At 39.8% G+C, this 21,916-nt stretch overlaps 1 protein-coding gene across 2 annotated transcripts in view; it reads right to left on the reverse strand.

Annotated features, from left to right (window-relative positions):
• Window positions 1-2,041: 2,041 nt before the first annotated feature.
• Window positions 2,042-21,916, reverse strand: part of LOC137372081 (endoplasmic reticulum junction formation protein lunapark-like) — a 130,084-nt gene continuing 110,209 nt past the window's right edge. For both annotated transcript variants that reach the window (XM_068035460.1, XM_068035461.1), the window contains exons 9-13: window positions 20,123-20,341; window positions 18,405-18,510; window positions 18,118-18,188; window positions 5,491-5,649; window positions 2,042-3,905 (exon numbers count right to left, since the gene is read on the reverse strand). In XM_068035460.1, coding sequence (XP_067891561.1) covers window positions 3,703-3,905; window positions 5,491-5,649; window positions 18,118-18,188; window positions 18,405-18,510; window positions 20,123-20,341 — 758 coding nt within the window. In that variant the 3' untranslated portion in view covers window positions 2,042-3,702. The remainder of the gene's footprint in view (window positions 3,906-5,490; window positions 5,650-18,117; window positions 18,189-18,404; window positions 18,511-20,122; window positions 20,342-21,916) is intronic.

The raw sequence follows: 21,916 nt of genomic DNA on the forward strand, positions 1-21,916 counted from the left end.
TTACTGAATATGGTTGTAAACGGTTCAGCCTTTTGCACTTACATGATGGGCTTTGCCATCATTGAGCATGGGGTTGTTCATGGAGACTCCTCCTCCCATTAGTTGTCCACTTGTCCACCACCATTCGTGACTGATGTGACAGGACTGTAGAGCTTTGACCTGATCTGTTGGTTTTGGGATCATTTAGCTGTCTATGACATGCTACTTTTGCTGTTTAGCATACATGTAGACCTGTGTTGCATTCTCACCATATTAATACCTCATTTTTAAGTACACCTGTTGCTGCTCCTGGCGTGCTCTTTTACACTCCTCAATGAACCAGGCTTGGTCTCCTTGCTGAAATAAATATAAAAAATGCTAGAAATGCTCAGCAGGTCTGGCAGCATCGGTGCAGAAAGAAACAGAGTTAACATTTCAAGTCAATGTCCTTTCATCGGAATGGTGCTACCGAGCCATTCTTAGTAATGGACGTTAAGTCCCCCACCCAAAGTACACTCCATGCCCTTGTTAAGCTCAGTGCTTCTTCCAAGCGGTGTTCAACATGGAGGAGTACTGATTCATCAACAGGAGGTTTCCTTGCCCTAGTTTGACCTGATGCCATGAGACTTCATAGGGTCTGTAGTGAATCTATGTTTGAATTTAGCAGCCTCGTGGTAGCAAGGTATGTGATTCTATAACTTCTGGGATATGTACTTAAAGGATAACATTTAGACATATAATTTCCAGTCGGCGTGGAACAGCAAAATACTCAGAAATAAAGATTTGTTAAGTCTTGATCTACATATACACACTATACCTTAAAAAAGTAGCAATTCTGGGTCTTTTACACAAGCAAAATATTCAGGTATTACCATGTTATACTTATTTTAAGGAACCAAGAATTAGAAAATGACGGAAGAGGGGGAGAAAAGAGAATAGCAGGAGAAATGTGCCAATGTCGTACAATAGTCGTGCACACATGCACTCCTAAAATCTGAGTTTGAAATAAACCCTAGTTTCCAAATTTCTTCTCTGTGGCAGTTGTAAAGGTATTACATAAATTATTTCTAATTTGCACCTTAATGGATAGAGGTCCTTTGCTCAAACTGCTTTAATTCTGCGCAAAGTGGCAGGTTTGCTCACAGAAATAAGGATGCTGGTATACTAAGTAAAAGAAACATCATATTGATGGGCTGTTTCACTGAGCGATCATGGCAAAGGAATTTACATGGAGCCTGTACTGTACTTAATGAGGGAAGTCCCTAATGCAGTCAATAGTTGGACCAAAGTTTTGTAGGATTGGTGAGTGAGTGGAGAAGGCGGTGGGGGCGGGATTGGCAGGCATAGGAGGGAAAATGTTCCAATGCTCAGCATTCAAATTCTTCATTTTCTTGAGCATAACAATTCACCAAAAATTGAAAGAAAACAAAAATTAGTGTTTAAAAAAGGCACAGTAAAGTAAACCAACACTAATTTGTTTAACATGTTTTTCTGGCATTGTCTGCATAAAGAAACTTGAGGAGAAACAGATAAAGGGAGTTGGGAAAGTATCTTTATACAGGCCTATTCTGGCTACTCTGCTTTGAAGCATTCCTGAAAAGCTATAATTTAAACTTTATATACAAGGGCAGTATATCTGGGTTTCAAATAATGGTCTCTTTAAAACATGTAACTTGGGAAATGCAAGTTAAGAACCACACGAGAAAAGCAATATGCTTAACATGAACTTCCAAAAGCAATTTGGGTTCTTAGGAAAGTCAGTATTTCCATGCATGGCAAAAAGGAAGCTTACTTACCAAGAGATCTTTAAGCACTTGCCAATGTGAGCAAGAGATACTCGAGGGCCAAAACAAAATAACCCACTTTTAAAAAAACTAATAAAACAAGGAGGCAATAAGTTCCAGATCTCAAGGAAATACAATTTCGCACATGAAATCCTAAGTCATTCTCAGTAAGTCCCCACGTATGTTTAAGATACATTATTAGTGCATGCATAGTAGACTCGAGGAAGCATTTGCAGTAATCAAAGTTCTTTAAAAAGTGAAAAGATACCACAGCAAGATTTTACTCTTGTACACAGAAAACAATTTATTATACAACTTTCTCTGTGGCAGATTATTATTGCCCAATATCACAGCTTTTAAAATGGTATATACGATCACCTTGATTATATTCTGTTTATTGAACTAGGTTTATCACAGCCTTTGCACTAGGCATAGGTTTGAAGCATCCTGTAATAAATACATTGGCCTTGAAAATGCTCTTGAAAATGTAGTTTTGTAGGTCCCAGAAACTGTCAACTGCTGCCTGCATGGGTTGCATAGCAGCATGGCTTGGCCCAACAGCATGGACACATTATTACACATGAATGAAAACAGATATTCTTTTCCTCACAACCTAATTGAACAAAATAACATTTGCCGTTTATGAAACCCCAAACGCATGCAAAACAAAATTGGGATTAGAATCATAGTATCCAGTACAGAACTCAACAATCAATCACTGAAATAAAGCTTATCTTTAATGAAGCGCTTATTTTTAAAATTTATTCTAGAAATACTGCTTTTTCAGAAACTAAATATACATCATCAGTGTTGGGCAGTGGCCATTCATACAAATATACTCCAGTGGTAATCTTCAATGCCAGATTTGGGGAATAAAGCTTCAGTTATACCAAGGAGAAATAATGCACATAATAATTATGCCTTGGTTGTTCGAGCATTGAATCATCTTTGTGTTTCAGCATTAATTGAAACAGGACATGAAGACGACAGCATTTTACTTTTTCTAAAGCATTCTGATTTTGATTTTTATACGGGGGCAAAGTAACATTTCAGCATTCTATATAAAGAGCTTAGTTGGTGCAAACATGGTAATTACAATTTATTTAACTTTCAAAACTTCTAAAGCACATAAGCACACCATAAAGTACCAGGAGTATCCCTGGACTATTATATTAGTCCCTGTAATACAATAGCTTCTCATGTAAACTTAGAAAAATCTGCACTGTACCTCCTCTACAAAGCATGTGAATCATCATCTACAGACAAAGAAAACACACTATCCAAGTGAACAGTTTTTAAATATTAAATATACAAAGGACTGGGTAACCCTACTATCCAAAAATTTCAGGTTTAAAAATATAAAAGCTAGTTTTACATTTCTGACTGTAAACATCAAGTCTTGTGACATGCATCATAGCCAAGGTAGCCTATTTTCCATTAAATCATTTTCTTCCTAATCCAGCTTCAACCTTTCAAGACTTTAAAGCATTATAAATTAAACAGTCTTTAAAACATAAAAACGACCTCGATCCAAGTACATATCATTTCATGTCCTAAAGTGAAAGAGGGTTAAAGGGTCAACCCATTTTAAATATTTAGCGAATAGATTCTAACCCTCCAATTTTGTACAATACAATACATCTGAAAACCAAAGGGCATTGTGACCTGACAACCGATAAAGCAGCCTTTGCTATTTAATATCACTGGTGATTTGCAGATTTATCACAAACAAAAAAAATACATACAGCAAATCTAGATTTTTTTTCTTTAGAAACAAAAAGACTTATATCGATATATTAACACTGATAATAGTTAAATCTTTTAAATTTTAACCTAATCAGTTAACCCATTGTATTGGTCATCTGGCAGAACCAATTGGTACACTGTTATGAGTTACACATTAAATCTCTAGCTGCTTGCTGAGCTGTAGGCAACTTTGCTATTCAGTACCTACAGGAAACTCTTCATCCTTACTCATTTCAATATCCTTCGCATTTTCTTTCGATTGCTCCTCATTTTCCATTTCTTTTTCAACTCTTAACTCAACCTCCATTGGAGTATATTCTTCTTCTTTATCAGTCACAACTTGGTTGCTATCGAGAAGTGATGCAACATTTTGATCTTTAGCTTCCTCACTTGGTTCTAGAATACAAAAAAATATAACCAGTCTAAATAAGTTGTATAAAAACAACCTTAAAACTTTCAAAATGGTTGCTGTTTAAGTATGATCACTGCACACCCATCTCTGTAAAACAGTAATTATATCCATTTCATGACTGATGTAAAAATATTATACCTTTCAGTATCAATAAGTGGTGTAAGTTTTTTTTTCTTTAATTCATTCTCAGGATGTAGGTGAATATACTTGCAATACTATTTACCTGTCACTTCATAAAAGATGTATAAGATGCAAGAAGCTTTATTTCCTTTCCTCTTAATCCCAATTATTTAATTCTAAAATTCCATTTATCAGTTGTTTACATGATTGTAAGATACTTCTCTCCTCTCTCTCTCTGCTCACCCCACGCCCCCACCACCATCACCCCCCTTACTTCCCAAAGTGCATATGTAGCTCTTGCTGAATCTCCAGAACTTTCTGGTCGATTTATGCCATTTGCTTTGCACAAGTAGCATCTTGTCCTCCTCAACCACCCTGTTATTTGTAAGAACCTCCTGGATTTACTAGCTCATTGCCCAGTAAACTCACTGCAGAAAGCTAGGGCTGGAAGTTAACAGCGTTAAGTAACTTTCGAACAACCTGATAATTGTTAATGCAATTCCAATCAACTTATTTGGTCCAGAAAGGGAACAACTTCAACTGTTCAATCTCATTCCTGCATGTAGTAAATTGTTGAGATTTTTAAAATGTCAAATTTTAAATTACATTTTTAAATTTTCCTTTGTTTCTTTCTCTCATAATCAATCTTTCTTTCCCTCACTAGTTCACTAGTTCTCTCTGAACCCGATTTGTATCTAGTTTACCCTCCTTCATCATTCCTGTTTCTTTCTCAATCTTTAAATCTCATTGGTTAGTTCCTGCAGCCATACTGGTGCCAAACGTCGTGTCCTGCACTCCTTTGGACCCCACCAGAAAGGCCGAGAGGGGGGTTTTGACGACTGGGCAACTCTCAACCTCCATAAATTTGCCCAGGCATGCGCCATGGAGAGGTCACTCCATAACCACTGACCACCTCCAGGCGCGTATCCATTGTCTCTCGAGATAAGGAGGCCCAAAAGAAAGAAAGAAAGGAGATGCACCATTCACTAAGGTCCCAGATGGCCCATTGCCCTCACTGTGTCGTTATTAGCTCGCACCTCCAGCAAATTAAGCATAAAAGAAAATCAAACTAGAGGATGAAGAAAAGTCTAACTAACAGCCCCACTCCAGCAAGGTCTTGCCAACTGCATGCTTCATTACTAGTGCTCTGTTCCCTTAAAATTTATTTTCATCTCCAAAAGAAAAGCAAGATCAAATATTATGAAAAACACTGACTCAAATAAACAGTGAACTTTACTCCAAAATATATATCTGAAAGAACAAATTTGCAGAAAGTTTTGAAGCCATTTTGTAATTGACTGAGAAAAATAATACATCTGTAGAATTCAGTATAAATGGGAAGGGATAACAATCAACAAAGTTTTTAATATTTTTGAGTAACATGTCCTTCATTCAGTGCAACCCATTTGTCAATGTTGCAATGTGCTTAATTTGGTCAAAAGTACATACCATTAGCAGGTTGACCATCATGTATTGCAGACTGAGAGCCAACTGAGCTTTGAGAGTCACAACGTGTTCTTTTTTCAAAGTTGAAATCTGGAAGTCTTGGAGCCTGAGGCCTTGTTTTTCGTGCCGGATTAAGAAAGAAACAATATGCACATCTAAATGCTAGTGAAGAAAACAGAAAGAAAACTTTACAAGATTAAAACACACTTATGTGCAAGTTTAACATGCAGCAGAAGCACCATAAAACAGATGAGTTAAACCGCAACAGTCTACAAAATCCATTATTATTTCTTAGCAGTCTGTGGCGAATTAGATCTTATGAATAAAACATTTCACTGGAACATCAAAATGGTGGAACTGCTTTTCGATGGCATGTAATGTGGGTAGGATAATGGTGCCAATGCATTCATGCATTCTATGGCACGTCATACTGCCCATCATGAAACGTGAGAAGTTCTTGGTACTTGCTGTCAGCCTAGTGAGGACTTAAACGTGCAGTTGCAATTGATTGAACTATCTTCTTGAGAAGGGCTGCAGAAAGGTGTTGGGGGAGAAAGTAAGTGGAAGGCTCTTTTATGTTGAATAGACATCAAAATTATGTCTGGGAATGTGAGATCAAAACAAGTTGATCCTCCACACCAGAATCATTAACCAGATCCCTGAGCTAGATACATCCCCACTATTCCCAGGTGGTAGTGATGATTGAACTGCTATGCTGGCAGTTCAATGAAACTTAGAAGTTAAATTGGGATATTTTAGCCAGCAAGACACCAGCAGTACCCTGCATATACTTGAGGGGTCCTGAGCCTTGGCTTTTGTGAATTTGTGCCCAAATTCTCCAGGCTTTAGTAAATGAAGTATGTCTCTAAAGGGATATGGGTTGTGCATTCCACATCTGGCAGATACTAAACATAATTAGGAATTCTCAGTAGTTTGGTTTGGAGAATTTTAAGCAAGGCCAATGATGTGTATATCTGGACTACCAAATAATAATAAAAAAGACAAGGACTCGCTTTAACTGGATAGTTTGGGCATATCACCTGAACAATGTGGTCTAATGCACAAAAAACATTCTTTGACAGTATATTAAATTTCAATTTTCATAGCTCTCCTGTTTTTACAAGGTTCTACATCCATTTTCAAGTTTTCTTGTAAACAAGCAGTTTTGAATGAGATCTGTGTAACGAAGAAAAAACTACCAAGGATATCTCACGATGCTTTAATCAAAAATTAAATAACCTACAACCCCTTTTCCATGTCCAATCCACATAGCCATCAATTTCTTCTTGACAAACAATACTGAAAATTTCCACTGCCTCCCCTCTCCCTTCCCACTTTTAACCAGAAATAAGCAACTTTTAACAATGTGGGAATTAGTTTAATTTTCTATGAAAAGTAATTGATGTGGAAGGGATAGAGAAATACTTCCACTCCTCCATTTTATTTTGAGCTCCTACTGCTGTGTACCTAGTCAACGGTGAGGTTCCTGCTTTGGGTAGGAAAGAAAACTTACTATTTCTAATGGGGTATTCACTAAATGAGCTCATGATTTGTCACCCAAAAGTCTTTCTTCAAAATGTGAAAAATCCAAATTACAGGCTTTACGGAGAGGAAATTACACTCAATTGATAACTCTCATGCTATTAAAAAAATTATTTGGAGGGAGAAGTACTAGCACTCTCCATTAACTTCTCCATTAATTGTTTGCCTGAAACACATCACATTGCTGATTGTATATAATTAACAATATAGATAAAATAAAATGTAAAATCTCAAACTGAGGAACCCTGTGAGTATTAAATCAAGAAACAGGAGACTACAAAGGAATTTGGTATATGAATAACTTCAACAGATGTAACATTATCCAGCCTTCATTATCCTAAGTCAGATTGGAACATTCTTTGCTCTAGTCCTACTCAGGGCCCCTTCCTCATCCCTCTTTTCGGTACACAGGTGGTTGTATTGGTGCCATTTCCTGCTCGGCCAAGAATGGGAAAATTTAATCAACTTGCTTCCAATATCCACCCGGCTCTCACCTTCACATAGCCCATCTCAGGCCCTTCCCTTCCTCGACTTCCCAACTTCCATTTCTGGGGATAGGCTATTGACCAGTATCCATTACAAGCCCACTGACTCCCAAAACTACCTGGACTAAAGTCTCTCCCACCCAGTTTCCTGTAAGGACTCTATTCCATTCTTCCAGCTTCTCTGGCTCCGTTGCACCTGTTCCAATGATGTCACCTTCCAATCCAGTGCCTCCAATATGTCCTCCTTTTTCCTTAACCAAGGATTCCCCTTCACTCTAGTTTGACAGGGCTCTGAACCGTGTCAGTCCCTATTTTTGCTTCTGCTGCTCTCATTCCTTTTCCTCCCTCGAAGGATGATGAAAGGGTTCCCCTAGTCATCACTTGTCATCCCACGAGCCTCCACATTCAATGGAAGATCCTCTGCCGTTTCCGTCACCTCTAGCATGATACCATCAAACATATCTTCTCTTTTAGCATTCTGAAAATACCGTACCCTCCGCAACATCCTGGCCCACTCCTCAATCACTCCCAATGCCCGTTCCCTTCCCACACCACCTTCTCATGCAAGCATAGAGGCTCCTCTGTCCCCACCGTCCAGGACTTCAAACACTCCTTTCAGGTGAAACAGCGATTTATTTGTATTTCTTTCAACTTACTATGCTGTATTTGCTGCTCACGATGTCATAGCGTCATAAAGTTATTCAGCACAGAAAAACAGGCCCATCGGCCCATTGTGTCTGTGCCGGCCATCAAAAACCTAACTATTCTAATCCCATTTTCCAGCACTTGGCCAGTAGCCTTGTATGCTATGACATTTCAAGTGCTCATCTAAATACTTCTTAAATGTTGTGAGGGTTCCTGCCTCTACCACCCCTTCAGGCAGTGCGTCCAGATTCCAACCACCCTCTGAGTGAAAATTTTTTTCCTCAAATCCCCTCTAAACCTCCTGCCCCTTACCTTAAATCTATGCCCCCTGGTTATTGACCCCTCTGCTAAGGAAAAAAGTTTCTTCCTATCTAACCTATCAATGCCCCTCATAATTTTGTATACAAAATGTCATCTCCTATACATAGGGGAGGCCAAATGCAGCTTGGCAGAGCACCTCCATTCAGTCCGCAAGCCCGACCCCAAGCCTCCAGTTACCTGCCACCTTCATTCTTTGTCCCACTCTGATTGCTCAAGTCCTCGGCCTCCTACAGTATTCCAAAGAAGCTCAATGTAAGCTCCAAGAACAGCACCTCTTTTGATTAGGCAATTTACAGCCTTCCGGACTTTTGTTTCTTCACTTGTTTCATTCCCATCTCCTTTTGCTTTGCACCATCATCATTTTTGTCATTTAATCTCTTCTGCCTTTCACCCTTTTGCTTTGCATCCTCCCCCTTTCTCTGCCTCTGCACTTGCTCAAAGTCTGTTAATGTCTCTTTTTCCAGCTCTGATGAAAGGTAATCGATTTGAAATTAACTGTTTCCCTTTCCATAGATGCTGCTTGACCTGCTGAGTATTTCCAGCATTTTCATTATCTTGCGAATGCTTCAATTATTTCCCCAATACATTTTACTCAACCTACTCCAGTATAGGATCATAGGAAATAGAAGTGGTGTAGGCCATTTGGCCCATTGAGCCTGATCCGCCTTTCAAACCGATCATGGCTGATCATCTACCTCTTCGCCACTTTTCCCCACTATCTCCACATCCCTTGATGTTGTTAGTATTCAGAAATCTATCGATTTCTGTCTTAAACATGCTCAATGATTGAGCTTCCACAACCCTCTGAGTAAAGAAATTCCTCCTCATCTCACTCTTAAATAGCCTGCCCCTTATTCTAGACTAACCAGCCACAGGAAACATCATATCCACATCACCCTGTCACACCCGGTAAGAGTTTTGTAAGTTTCAGTGAGATCACCTCTCATTCTTCGAAACTCTTGAGAATACAGGCACAGTTTCTGTAAACTCTCCTCATAAGACTATCCCGCCATCCCAGGGATTAATCTGATGAACCTCCATTGTCCTTCCTCTCTGGGAAGTATATCCTTCCTTAGATAAGGAGACCAAAACTGTACACAATACTCCAGGTGCAATCTTACCAAGGCTTTATATAATTGAAGCATCTTTACTCAAATCCCCTTGCAATGAAGGCCAACATACCATTTGCCTTCTTAATTGCTTGCAGCACCTACATACTAGCTTGCAGTGACTCATGAATAAGGACACCCAGGTCTCTTTGGATATCAACACTTCCCAACCTCTCACCATTTAAGAAATGCTCTGCCTTTCTGTTTTTTCCTACCAAAACGGATCAGTTCACACTTAGCCACATTATATTCCATCTGCCATGTTCTTGCCCATTCACTTAGCCTGTCCAAGTCCCCTTGAAGCCTCTTTACATCCTCCTCACAACTTACATTCCCTTCTAGTTTGGTGTCAACTGCAAATTTGGAAATATTACAATTGGTCCCCGTATCCAAATCATTTGTATAGATTGTAAATAGCTGTGGCCCAAGCACTGATCTTTGTGGTACTCCGCGAAGAACAGCCTGCCATCCTCAGAATGATCCATTTATTCCTACTCTCTGCTTTCTGTCTGTTAACCAATTCTCAATCCATTGCAGTACATTACCCCAATCCCATATGCTCTAATTTTGTTTACGAACCTCATGTGTGGGACCTTATCGAAAGCCTTCTGAAAATCCAAAGACACCACATCCACTAGTTCTCCTTTATCTATGCTACAAGTAGCATCCGCAAAAAACTCCAACAGGTTTGTCAAACGTTATTTCCCTTTCACAAATCCATGTCCACTCTGCCCAATCATATTATTTTTCAAGTGTCCAGTTAGCTCATCCTTTTATAATAGGTTCTAACATTTTCCCTACTACTGATATCAAACTAACAGGTCTGTAGTTCTCCGTTTTCTCTCTTGCTCCCTTCTTAAATAGTGGGATTACATTTGCTACTTTACAGTCTGCAGGAACCCTTCCAGAATCTATAGAATTTTGAAAGATCTTGCATCCACTATCTCTATAGCCACCTCCTTCAAACTTCTGGGATGTAGCTCATCTGGCCCAGGGGATTTATCAACTTTCAATCCAATTAATTTTTTTGAGCATTGCCTCATTATTGATTCTAATTACTTTCAGTTCCTCATTTTTACAAGTACCTTGGTTCCCTAGTATTTCTGGGAGATTTTCTGTGTCTTCCTCTGTGAAGACGGGCACAAAGTAATCGTTTAGTCTCTCCGCTATTTCCTCATTCTCCACGACAAACTCTCCTGTCTCTGCCTGCAATGGACCCACATTCGTCCCTGCTAACCGTTCCCCTCTCACACACCTAAAGAGGCTTTTACAGTTTGCCTTTATGTTTCTAGCTAGCTTACATTCATAAGCTCTTTTCCCTTTACCAGTTTCTTGTCCCTCCTTTGTGGGACTCTAATTGCTCCCAATCCTTGGGCTTTACCACTTTTTCTGGCGACCTTATAAGCCACTTCCTTTGACTTAACCTCTTTTGTTAGCCACGGTTGATTCAACTTTCCTGTTGGGTTTTTGTGGGTTAGAGGAAAGTATATTTGTTGTAAACCATGTCCACCATCAAAATTTTTAATGTATTTTCCCAATCCACCCCTCATATCTTCATAGTTTCTTTTGTTCAAATTTAAGACCCGAGTTTCAGAATGAACTACATCTCTTTCAAACTTAATGTAGAATTCCACCATATTGTGATCACTATTTCCGAATGGCTTCTTTACAGCAAGGTTATTAATTAGCCCTTTCTTATTGCATAGTACTAAATCTAAAATAGCCCGATCCCTTGTTGGTTCTTCAACATACTGCTCCAGAAACCCATCTCGTACACACTCCAGGAATTCATCCTCCACAGCATTAGTGCTAATTAGATTTACCCAATCTATATGTAAATTAAGTCACCTATTATTACTGTATTGTCTATGCTACATGCAGCTCTAATTTCCTGATTTATACAGTGTCCAAAATTACCGCTAGTTTAGTGGCCGATAAACAACTCCCACCAATGTTTGCTGCCCCTTGCTGTTTCTTAGCTCCACCCAAACTGATTCTACTTCTTGCTCCTTCGATCCAAGATCCTCTTTCACCAATGTACTGATCTTGTCCCTACAATAGATTCTTTCCTCAGCTGGGATAAAGAAATGTGGGGAACTCAGGGAGAGAAATTTTCATATGGAGGTGTAAATTCAAACAATGAGCGTCACCAAGTGATTGCTGCAATTGTAGCTGAGAGTTGCTTCCTTTTGTATTTAAATATTGCTATGTCTAGAGTACCAATGCGGCATTTCCTAGAGTAAAAAAAGGGGCTTGTCCAGATAGCTGATTCTTCTCTTGTAACCACACTCTTTAATCTCGCTCGTTGTCAAATTTTTCTTGCCTATTTAAGTTGATACCATTGTGGTCAGTCTGTCCACTTGTTCCCCCAACGGCAAGCGTTTTGTCTTGCATGCCATCTCTAAAGCTTCAGTGTTAAAGTCAAGCCTCATTCTTTCCAAGGACTTCAAAAATGCAGAGCTCCTTGCAACCTCAGCCATCACTTTGTCATACACTCTTCAGACTTTTAAAATCAAAGCTAGGCATCACCTAATCACTGATATGAGAGTTATCTTTCCTGTCTTCAGCATTTTTGGTGACCTGAAATGCGGGCTTTGACCTTTCACTTTGGTTTATTAATTTTTTAAAAAGTAACACAGGCTTTGTCGACATGATTTCTGAGGCCATTACTACAGGCCAGCTTGTAGCATTACAGCACAAAACGATAATTGTTCAGAGGAGGCAAGACAAGACAATAATGCTTAGGAAATCACGTGGACTGTTCCAAGTTGATGGCCATCAGATAGTACCTGGAGAAACCCAATGAACACCGAACCAAGAAATGACCACTGTACATATATGGTAGGCTTGCGGCAAAATCACAAGTTTTTTTTAAAATTCATTCACTGGATGTGGGTATCACTAGCAAGGCTAACATTATTATCCATCCCTAATTGCCCTCAAGAAAGTGGTGGTGAGCCAGATTTTAAAACAGCTGCAGTCTGTGTGGCTAGTAGCAGGATTTTGACCCAGCAACAATGAAGGAACGGCAATGTATTTCCAAGTCTGGGTGCGTGCCTTGGAAGGGAACTTGCAGGCAGCTGCATTCCCATGTGCCTGCTGCCCCTGTCCTTCTAGAAGGTAGAGGTCACTGATTTGGGAGGAGCTGCCGAAGCAACATTGGCAAGTTGCTGTAGTGCTGGTGGTGGAGCGAGTGAAGGCTTAAGGTGATGGGTGTTGCTTTGTTCTGAATCATGTTGAGCTTTTGGATCATTGTTAGAGCTGCACTCATCCAAGCAGCTGGATTGTACACCATCACAATCCTGACCTGTGCCTTGTAGATGGTGGAACGCCTTTGGGGAGTCACGTGGTAAGTTACTTGCCGAAGAATACCCAGATTCTGTCCTAATTCTGTAGCCATATTGGCTGGTCCAAGTTAAGTTTCTGGTCAATGGTGACCCCTCCCCACCCCCCCAGCATTTTGAATGTGAGGAAATTCTGTCATGCTGCGCACAAAGTAAGTAGCATGGAGTTCAGCTTGATGGTGCACTGCTTTGACAGAGTAATCAACTAGGGGAATTTGTTGAGAGGGGGAAGTCGGCGCAGTGAGGGAAGAGGTGCAGTTTTGGTCTTTTACAAAATAAAGAATGGTGCCTGTGTCAGACAGCGCTAGACAGGGAGTCCTGGTGAGTAGCTGGAATGTATTTCTAGATGATAGTCTAGAAAGTAAAGGCACAGCACGGAACCTCAGCCCTGTGGAATGCATATCCTGTGCTATATGGGAAATCCTGAACGATCATATATGCAGGAAGTATCATCAGCTAGAGCAGCTCGAGCTCTGGGTTTCAGAGCTTGAGCAGCAGCTGGAAACACTATGGGACACCCACGAGGCTGAGAGCTTTGTATTTAGCACATTTCTGAGGTGGTCATCCTGTAGCTTAAAAATGTGCAGGCAGAGAGGGAATGAGTGACCACTGAAAGGACAAGGAAGACGAGGTAGACAGAACAGGGATCCCATTAGTGCACCTCGCTCTCCAACCAGTATTCAGTTCTGAATACTGGTGAGAGTGATGATTCCTTTGGAGTGCAGACAAAGCTAAGTCAGCGGCACCATGGGTGGCTCAGCTGCACAGTGTGGGGAGGAAGAGTGGAAGAGCAATAGTGCTAGGGTATTCGATAGTGAGGGGAACACAGGTTCTTCTGCGGCCGTAGACGTGACTTGAGGATATGTTGCCTCGGTACTGCCACGGTCAAGGATGTCACTGAGCAGCGACAGGATATTCTGAAGAGGTCATCGTCCATGTCACCACCAATGACACAGAGAGGAGGAGGGATGAGTTCCTGAAGGCAGAGTTTAGGGAACTAGAAGACTGACTGAAAAGCAGGACCTCAAAGGCAGTAATCTCCAGATTACTCCCGGTGCCATGTGCTAGTGAGTACAGAAATAGGAAGATACAGCTGATGAATACGTGGCTGAAGAGATGGTGCAGGAGGGAGAACTTTAACTGCTAAGGCATTAGGACCACTTCTGGGGGAGGTGGGACATACACAAGTTGGACAGGTTGCATCTCAACAGGGCTGGGACAAATATCCTCGGAGTGGGTTTTACCAGTGCTGTTCAGGACTGTTAAAACTAGTTTGGCATGGGGATGGAAACCCAAGAGTAGATTCAGAAGGGAGAGAAGAAAAGTTGTCAATGGAAGACAGAAAATTAGTAAGCGTGTTTGGAAGACAGAGGAAACTAAGGCTAGAACATAGACAACAAGGGAGTTTGGCAATGACAAATGGTATATACTTCAATGCAAGAAATCTAGGGAATAGACAGATGAGCTGAGAGCACAGATTGACAAGTAAGAGTATGATCATATAGCTATTACTGAGACATGGCTGAAAGGAGGGCAGGAATGGGGGCTTAACATTCCTGGTTACGGGGTTTTCAAACAAGATAGAGAGGGGGATAAAAAAAGAGGGTGGGGATTGCAATATTGACTAAAACAATTATAGCTGTGAAGAGGGATGATATGGTAGAAGGATCATCAAATGAGGCCATAAAGGCTGAACTGAAGAACAAAAAAGAGACTATCACACTTCTGGGAGTGTACTATAGACCCCCGAACAGTCAGAGGGAGATGGAAGAGTAAATATGTAGGAAATTCTGATAAGTGAATAAGCAATAAGACAATTATAGCAGGGAATTTTAACTACCCAAATATTAACTGGGATAGAATTACTGTGAAATGCACAAAGGGAGCAGAATTCCTAAAACGCATTCAGGAGAATTTGTTTAGCCAGTACATAGCAAGCACAAGAGAGGTCTTCTGGACTTAGTTTTAGGGAATGAAGCTGGGCAGGTGAAAGAGGTACAACTGGAGACCACTTTGGTGGAAGTGATCATAATTTAGTTAGATTGAGGGTAGTTATGGAAAAGTACAAGGATAGACCAGGAATAGAAGTTCAAGCGGGGAAAAGCTAATTTTACTAAGCTGACATGTGATTTAGCTGAGTGGACTGGAAACAGCCAGATCAGTGGGAGGCATTCAAGGAAGAGATAGTGATGGTTCAGAGCAAGTATGTTCCCTTAAAGAAAAATGGTAGGACTAATAAATCCAGAGCCCCCTAGATGTCAAGGGGTTTAAAGAAGAGGATAAAGAGGGAAAAAAAAGGAAGCTTATAACAGATACTGAGGGCTCAACACTGCAGAAAACCTAGAAGCGTACAACAAGTGTAGGAGTAAAATTTAAAAGGAAATTAGGAAAGCAAAGGGAGAGCATGAAACAATATTGGCAAGTAAAATTGAGGAAAACAAAGTTTTTTTAAATAATTATATAAAAAGAAAGAGTAGGGCCTATTCGGGACCATAGAGTCACCTGCATGTGGAGGCTGAGGATGTCGTTAATAAGTCAGCAATCAGATATAAAAACAGCCACTAGCAAAATAAAATGAGGCAGATCATGCTACAAATAGTTTACAGAAAGCTGTTAGCTCAAAATTGTTGCTTCCAAGGTTTAACTTTTTTATAAATTACAAGAACATTCACTTTTCAGTTTTAAGAACTGAGAAACATCCACTGACTTTTATTCGGCAACCAAAGCTGTCATCTCTATTATAATGGTGTTACAACTGCTTCAATTCTTTTTGTTAAATTATGAGGATTTGTGTTTTAAAACTGAAAAAAGATTCCAGGAATGCTGGAACTTTGTGTTATTTTGAAAAGAGGTCATTAGAAGGTCTTTTGGACTTGGCTTGCAAACATAGAGTTCTTATAGAATGCTACATTTCAAGCTTTTAATAGTGTTTCAGCAGTGTCAGTCTACAGCATTGGACCTTAAGCATTGAAGTAAAATTACATCTGGGAGGCATTTCAGTAATAGCACTATAAACATATGCTGAAAAGTGATGGAAGGTGTCGGTAACAGTGCTATCAAGTGGAACCTTCTCACTAATCACCTACTCACTGATGCTCAGTTTGGATTCTGCCAGGATCACATGACTCCAGACCCATTAAAGCCTTGATCCAAACGTGAAGAAAAGAGCTGAATTCCAGACGTGAGGTGAGAGTGACTGCCCTTAATGTCAAGGCAACATTTGACAGTGAGGCATCAAGGGGTCCTAGCAAAATTGAAGTCACTGGGAATTAGGGAAAAAACTCTCCAGTGACTAGTCACACCTATCACGAAGGAAAATGGCTACAGTTGTTGGGAGACCAATCATTTCAGCCCCAGGGCATCGCTGCAGAAGTTCCTCAGGGTAAGTATCCTCAGCACAATCATCTTCAGCTGTTACATCACTGACCTTCCTACCATAAGGTCAAAAAAAAGGGTGTTTGCTGATGATTGCACCTTGTTCAGTTCCATCTGCAACTCTTCAGACAATGAAGCAGTCCATGCCCGCATGCAGCATGACCTGGACAGCATTCAGGCTTGGGCAGATAAGTGGCAAGTAACATTCGTGCCACACAAATGCCAAGCAATGACCATTGCCAACAAGGGAAAGTCTAACCACCTCCCCTTGACATTCAGCAGCATTACTACCACCAAATCCCCTATCAACAACATTCTGGGAGTCACTGTTGACCAGAATCTTAACTGGACCAGCCATATAAATACCGTGGCTGCAACAACAGGTCAGAGGCTGGATATTCTGCAGTGAGTAACTCACCTTCCAACTCCCCAAAGCCTTTCCACCATCGACAAGGCACAAGTCAGGAATGTAATTGAATACTCTCCACTTGCTCAGATGGGTGCAGCTTCAACACTCAAGACGCTCAATACCATTCAGAACAAACCAACCCGCTTGATTGGCATCCCAGCCACCACCTTAAACCTTCATTCCCTCCATCACCAGTGCACCATCTACAAGAGACACTGCAGAACTCACCAAGGCTTCCTTCGACAGTCCCTTCCAAGCCTGTGACCTCTACTGCCTTGAAGGACAGAGACAGAAGGGACATGGGAACACCACCGTCTGCAAGTTCCCCTTCAAGTCACAGACCATCCTGATTTGTCACCGTTCCTTCATCGTCACTGGGTCAAAATCTTGCAACTCCTTCCCAGCACTACGGGAGTACTTTTACCACACGGACTTCGGCAGTTCAAGAAGGCGGCTCACTACCAGCTTCTCGAGGGCAATTAGGAATGGGCAATAAATTCTGGCCTACCAGCAAAGCCCACGTGCCATGAGCAAATGAAAAAGGCTGAAGAATAATAATTACAAATACACTGTGAAAACTGACCTACAGTGATCATTTTATTCATGAGTCATGAGGAAAGTTTTTGGGTTACTTGTCAGGAAAAGTTGTTTACAATGGATCAGGAGACATGCAATGATGAATGTTGCCAGAAGATGTGATGGAATGAGCAGGTGTAACATCAGAGACTGATACTGTGCTGGGAATGGAAAATACATTAGAGGGTGAGCACAAATGTAAGATAATCATAAAAAGAACGAAAGAAGCGGCTAGAAAAATGTTCTTTACACAGAGGGTGGTTAGAATGGGGAAATTCTCTGTCAAGAACATTTGATGAAGTAGAGCTCATAAATTATTCCAAAAGGGAATTAGATAATTGTTTAACAAAAGTAACGTTAAAGGGTATGGGAAGCAAGCTGGAGAATGAGATTAGAAGAGGTGGCTCATGGGAGAAAAACAATGGTATTGACTCCAATGGACCAAATGGCCAGCTGTGTCCATCTATACCGTTCACTGATTACCAACACTCCTGAGCAGAAGGGAGAGGGGAGGATAATCAAATAGCATGCTACACAAAAAGCATTATAACTTCGAAGAAGGGGAGGGAAGGAAAGAAGAGGTTCTGCACGTTGTAGGAGACTGGATCAATCTTACCCCCAAAAAGGCATTAATGTGCACAGCTAACTTATGTTATATAGAGAAAAAGTGTTATGAACAAAATCAATACAAAAAGATTTAGTTACACGATATACTCAACTTTTCTCCATCTGAACCAAAAGTACTTACTTTACAAGGTCAACTGTATATCCCATAGTTTGCATATTACTCTACTTAATTTTCAGTTCAATGCAATACTTCTTACCAACATATTCAAATTCTTCTTTCAAGGCCATGCCATTGTGGGAAAAACACTGCTGACAAATAAGTGCGTATCTGTGAAAATTTAAAATAAAGTATAAAGCATTAAAAAACCACAATTAATGAACTCTTAAGAATGTCAAGAATAATTTCAAGAGGTTCAGTATCCCCGAGCCCAAGTCATCTAAATCATTCTAAACTAAATCAAGTTATCACTGAGATATTGCAATACTACTTTTTGTACTAATATACCACACTACCAATACCACATACAAACTCCTTTAACTTCACCTGTTCTGTGGGCCGTCTCCAACTAAATATTCAATAACCCTATCAACAGCTCCTCGATCCCGAGGGAGGATTGGTCTTGCTAGGGGTGGACCAGGAGGATGAAGCCCTAGAATCAAAAACCAAAAAAGTTAAATCTGGGTGGAAGCTGTTATTCAAACACACTTTTTCAATATAAAAATCACATTGTAAAATGCTCCAAACATATCAACGCACAGCACTAATGAAAAAGTTTAACTAAAGTGTGAAGTATACCTAATTTGATGCATGTTAACAAACTAAGATTCTTTAGTACGTTTATAAGGTTCCCACTCCAGGACTTGAGCACAAAAAAAATTAAGGCCGACGATGCTCCAGTGCAGTACCAAGGGAGTACTGCACTGTCAGAGGTGCTGTCTTTCGGATGAGACGTTAAACCAAGGACCTATCTGCCTGCTCGAGTAGACACAAAAGATCCCATCGCACTATTTTGAAGAGCAGCAGGAGAGTTATCCCCGGTGTCCTGGCCAATATTTATCCCTCAAGCAACATCATAAAAAATGCTCATCGGGTCATAATCACGTTGCAGTTTGTGGGAGTTTGCTGTGCACAAATTCACTGTCAATTTCCTACATTACAACAGTGACTACACTTCAAAAGTACCTAATTGGCTGAAATGTCCGGTGGTCATGAAAAGCGCTATATAAATGTAAGTCTTTTTTTTAACATCTATATCTGTGTGTAGTTTTAGACAGACTTTCAGATATGGGTATTCCGGTCATCAACTGAAATTTTCTTAATTCCCTGGCTTTTACCAATGAGGCAAATTTCCAGTCATTCTACAAGTTATCTTTTGCTAAAATTAATTGTTGACTAGATCTTTAAGCTAAAATCTACAATATAAACTTCCTACATTTACCCAAATTTTGAAGAATGTTTCTCTTAAAATTCAGGAAGTTTGAACAAAAAGAGCAGTCACCTGGCATAGTTATCAACGTTTTTTCAGGCTAGAAGTTATTACATAAAGGGGGATGTACTGTCCTACAGTGCACAAATACAAACAAACTTACAGCTGCTTTGAACTTTTGCCAGATGTGAAAAATGTTTCAGAAGGAAGCACAGAAATAATAACTTAAGGACTTGCAATTCTCCTGCAACAGGCATTACTTTTTCTGCTGCTACTCAGGCCAACAGTAATTAATGTAATTAAACATCAAGAGTAATTATTTCACAATGACTGGTCATTTTTACAAATCTTGGCAAACTCTCAGATACCTGCTGCTTATTAATTTACTACCATATGGAAGCCCTGTGGTTCAACATTTTTGTATTTAATTGATTTTTGGTCTGTTGAATGATGTGGAAAACATATGAGAAAAATACAACTGCAGTTCATGAATTTGATAAGTGAAAATAGTAATAGCTGACAACATGCTCACACAGAACAGTTCATTTGTACAAGCTCAGAAAGCGAAAGAAGCTTACCGCTTTGCTGAAAACTTTTATTGCCATTTAAACAGTAGTGCTGTAACATATTAATAAGCTTAGTCAGGGACTTTAAAGATATGAGATGCCAGCTGTGAATGACAAATGGCTAATTAAATATGGAAGTTTCATTAATCGGCTAGCTGGCTCAAAGTGTAGAAAATAAAATGTCTTTCACTTACAAAGAAAATTATCTATTTTATTGGCAACTTGGGATAGTGCTAAAAACCATGATTAAAGTCAAGTGCTTTGTTTACCCATTCCAGGCATGGAGGTAGCTGGAGGTATTATCCGCCTCGCGAGTACAGGTGTATGTGAAACTGACTGAAAAGTCTTTTCTGGTGGGCCACCAGGAGCTGATGTGCTATGTTGTAGAACAGGTGTGGTAGCCTGCAGAGCTCGTGGATTTCCCTGGTCGAGGTTCTGGGGAGTGGATGGAACTTGAGCTCTCTGAGTTGATGTCCTCTGGCGAAGTTCTAGGGAGAAAAAAAATTGTATTGTTCTTAACTGCACTGAAAGCAGACTTTGTGTAATCCATATATCTATCACAAAAGTCGAGATTCATCTGAAGAAATCAACTCACACAACTTCTCATTTGTTTAGTCTTTATCTCTGAACATGCAACTTCTTTTGCTCAACATAAGTGATGTAATTTGAAAACTGTCATTTCCATATTCGTTTTGGATGGCTTTTACAATTAAACTCATTAATGTAGCTTTGCAGCTTAATTATTTAAATTACAAACAATTCAACCACACATTAGTGATTAACTACGTTATAAACAATCTTGAAATAATTTAGTTTGAAACTACAAAGTCTTATTTCCTTGAATATGTGCTCTCCTCCAGAACAGCTTTCTCCATGGAATTGATCTCTATGCTTTGGACTGCAGTTTTGGATGAAAAGTCACTTCTGATGTATATCAATGGAGGGCTGCATTGTTTTAAAAATTAAATTATCTTTAAAACCTCTATTTGAAATCAAAAGTTAATAAATTTACATGCCATCTGTTGAAATCAATTTAGTGAAGTTCATGGCTAATGGCAATAACTTGTTATGCTGAATATCAATATTGGGTGACTACAAATATATTAAAAAATCCATTTGCAAATAGCAGTGATATAGTTTTAAGAAAAAACCTTAATTCACCTGTTCATTGTCTAGGCCATTTCTAAATAAGAGTATAAACTGGGAAGCAAATCAACCATATTTTGAAAACTAAGCTCTGTTCAGGGGTAGAACTAGAAACTACAAAGAAACATTGCCTATCTTGATTATGGACTTGTTCTTATTTTAAAGAGTTTAAATTTTGTTAGTCAATACTATTCAAAACTTTAGTAAAAGCAATATCTTGTCATACACTTGACTTACAAATGCAGTCCACAGCAATTTGACTAATTCGTGAATTGGATGAGGCTTGACTGGACTATATTTTAATTTTCATCCTATGGTAACTCAGCAGTTATGAATAAAGGGTTACACTCCAGCTCAAACAGATTACCTGCTGAGGGATCATGGAAAGGATATGATTATGGGACAGTATGAATAGTAAAGGGATCAGTATACAATTCCTTGTAGAACTCATAGGCTGCAAGATCAAAAATTCTGCATTTACATAGCTCATCATGACATCAAGATATCCCAAAGAACTCAACAACTTGCATTTATGTAGTACTCTTGACATAGAAAAACATCCTGAGATGCTTCACAAAAGTGAAAGGAGGATAAAAGACACTGAGCCAAAGGAAGACATATCAGGAGGGGGTGACCAAACGCTTGGTCAAAAAGTTGGGTTTTAAGAGAGAAGACGGAGATGAAGAGGCACTGTGGTTTAGGAAGGGAATTCCAGAATAAATGGCCTAGGCAGTCAATAGTGGGCTGGGGAAGGAGAAGATGCACAAAAAATACTAGATTCACAAGAACAGAGAATTCAAGGGGGCAGTAGTGCTGGAGGAGGTTAGAGAGATAAGGAGCGACTTTAAAAACTTGGATGAGAGTTTGAGAGAACCATGCAAGTCAGCATGGACAGAGGTGATAGGTGAGTGGGATTT

Source organism: Heterodontus francisci, chromosome 7 (assembly GCF_036365525.1).
Source record: "Heterodontus francisci isolate sHetFra1 chromosome 7, sHetFra1.hap1, whole genome shotgun sequence".
Taxonomy (NCBI): domain Eukaryota; kingdom Metazoa; phylum Chordata; class Chondrichthyes; order Heterodontiformes; family Heterodontidae; genus Heterodontus; species Heterodontus francisci.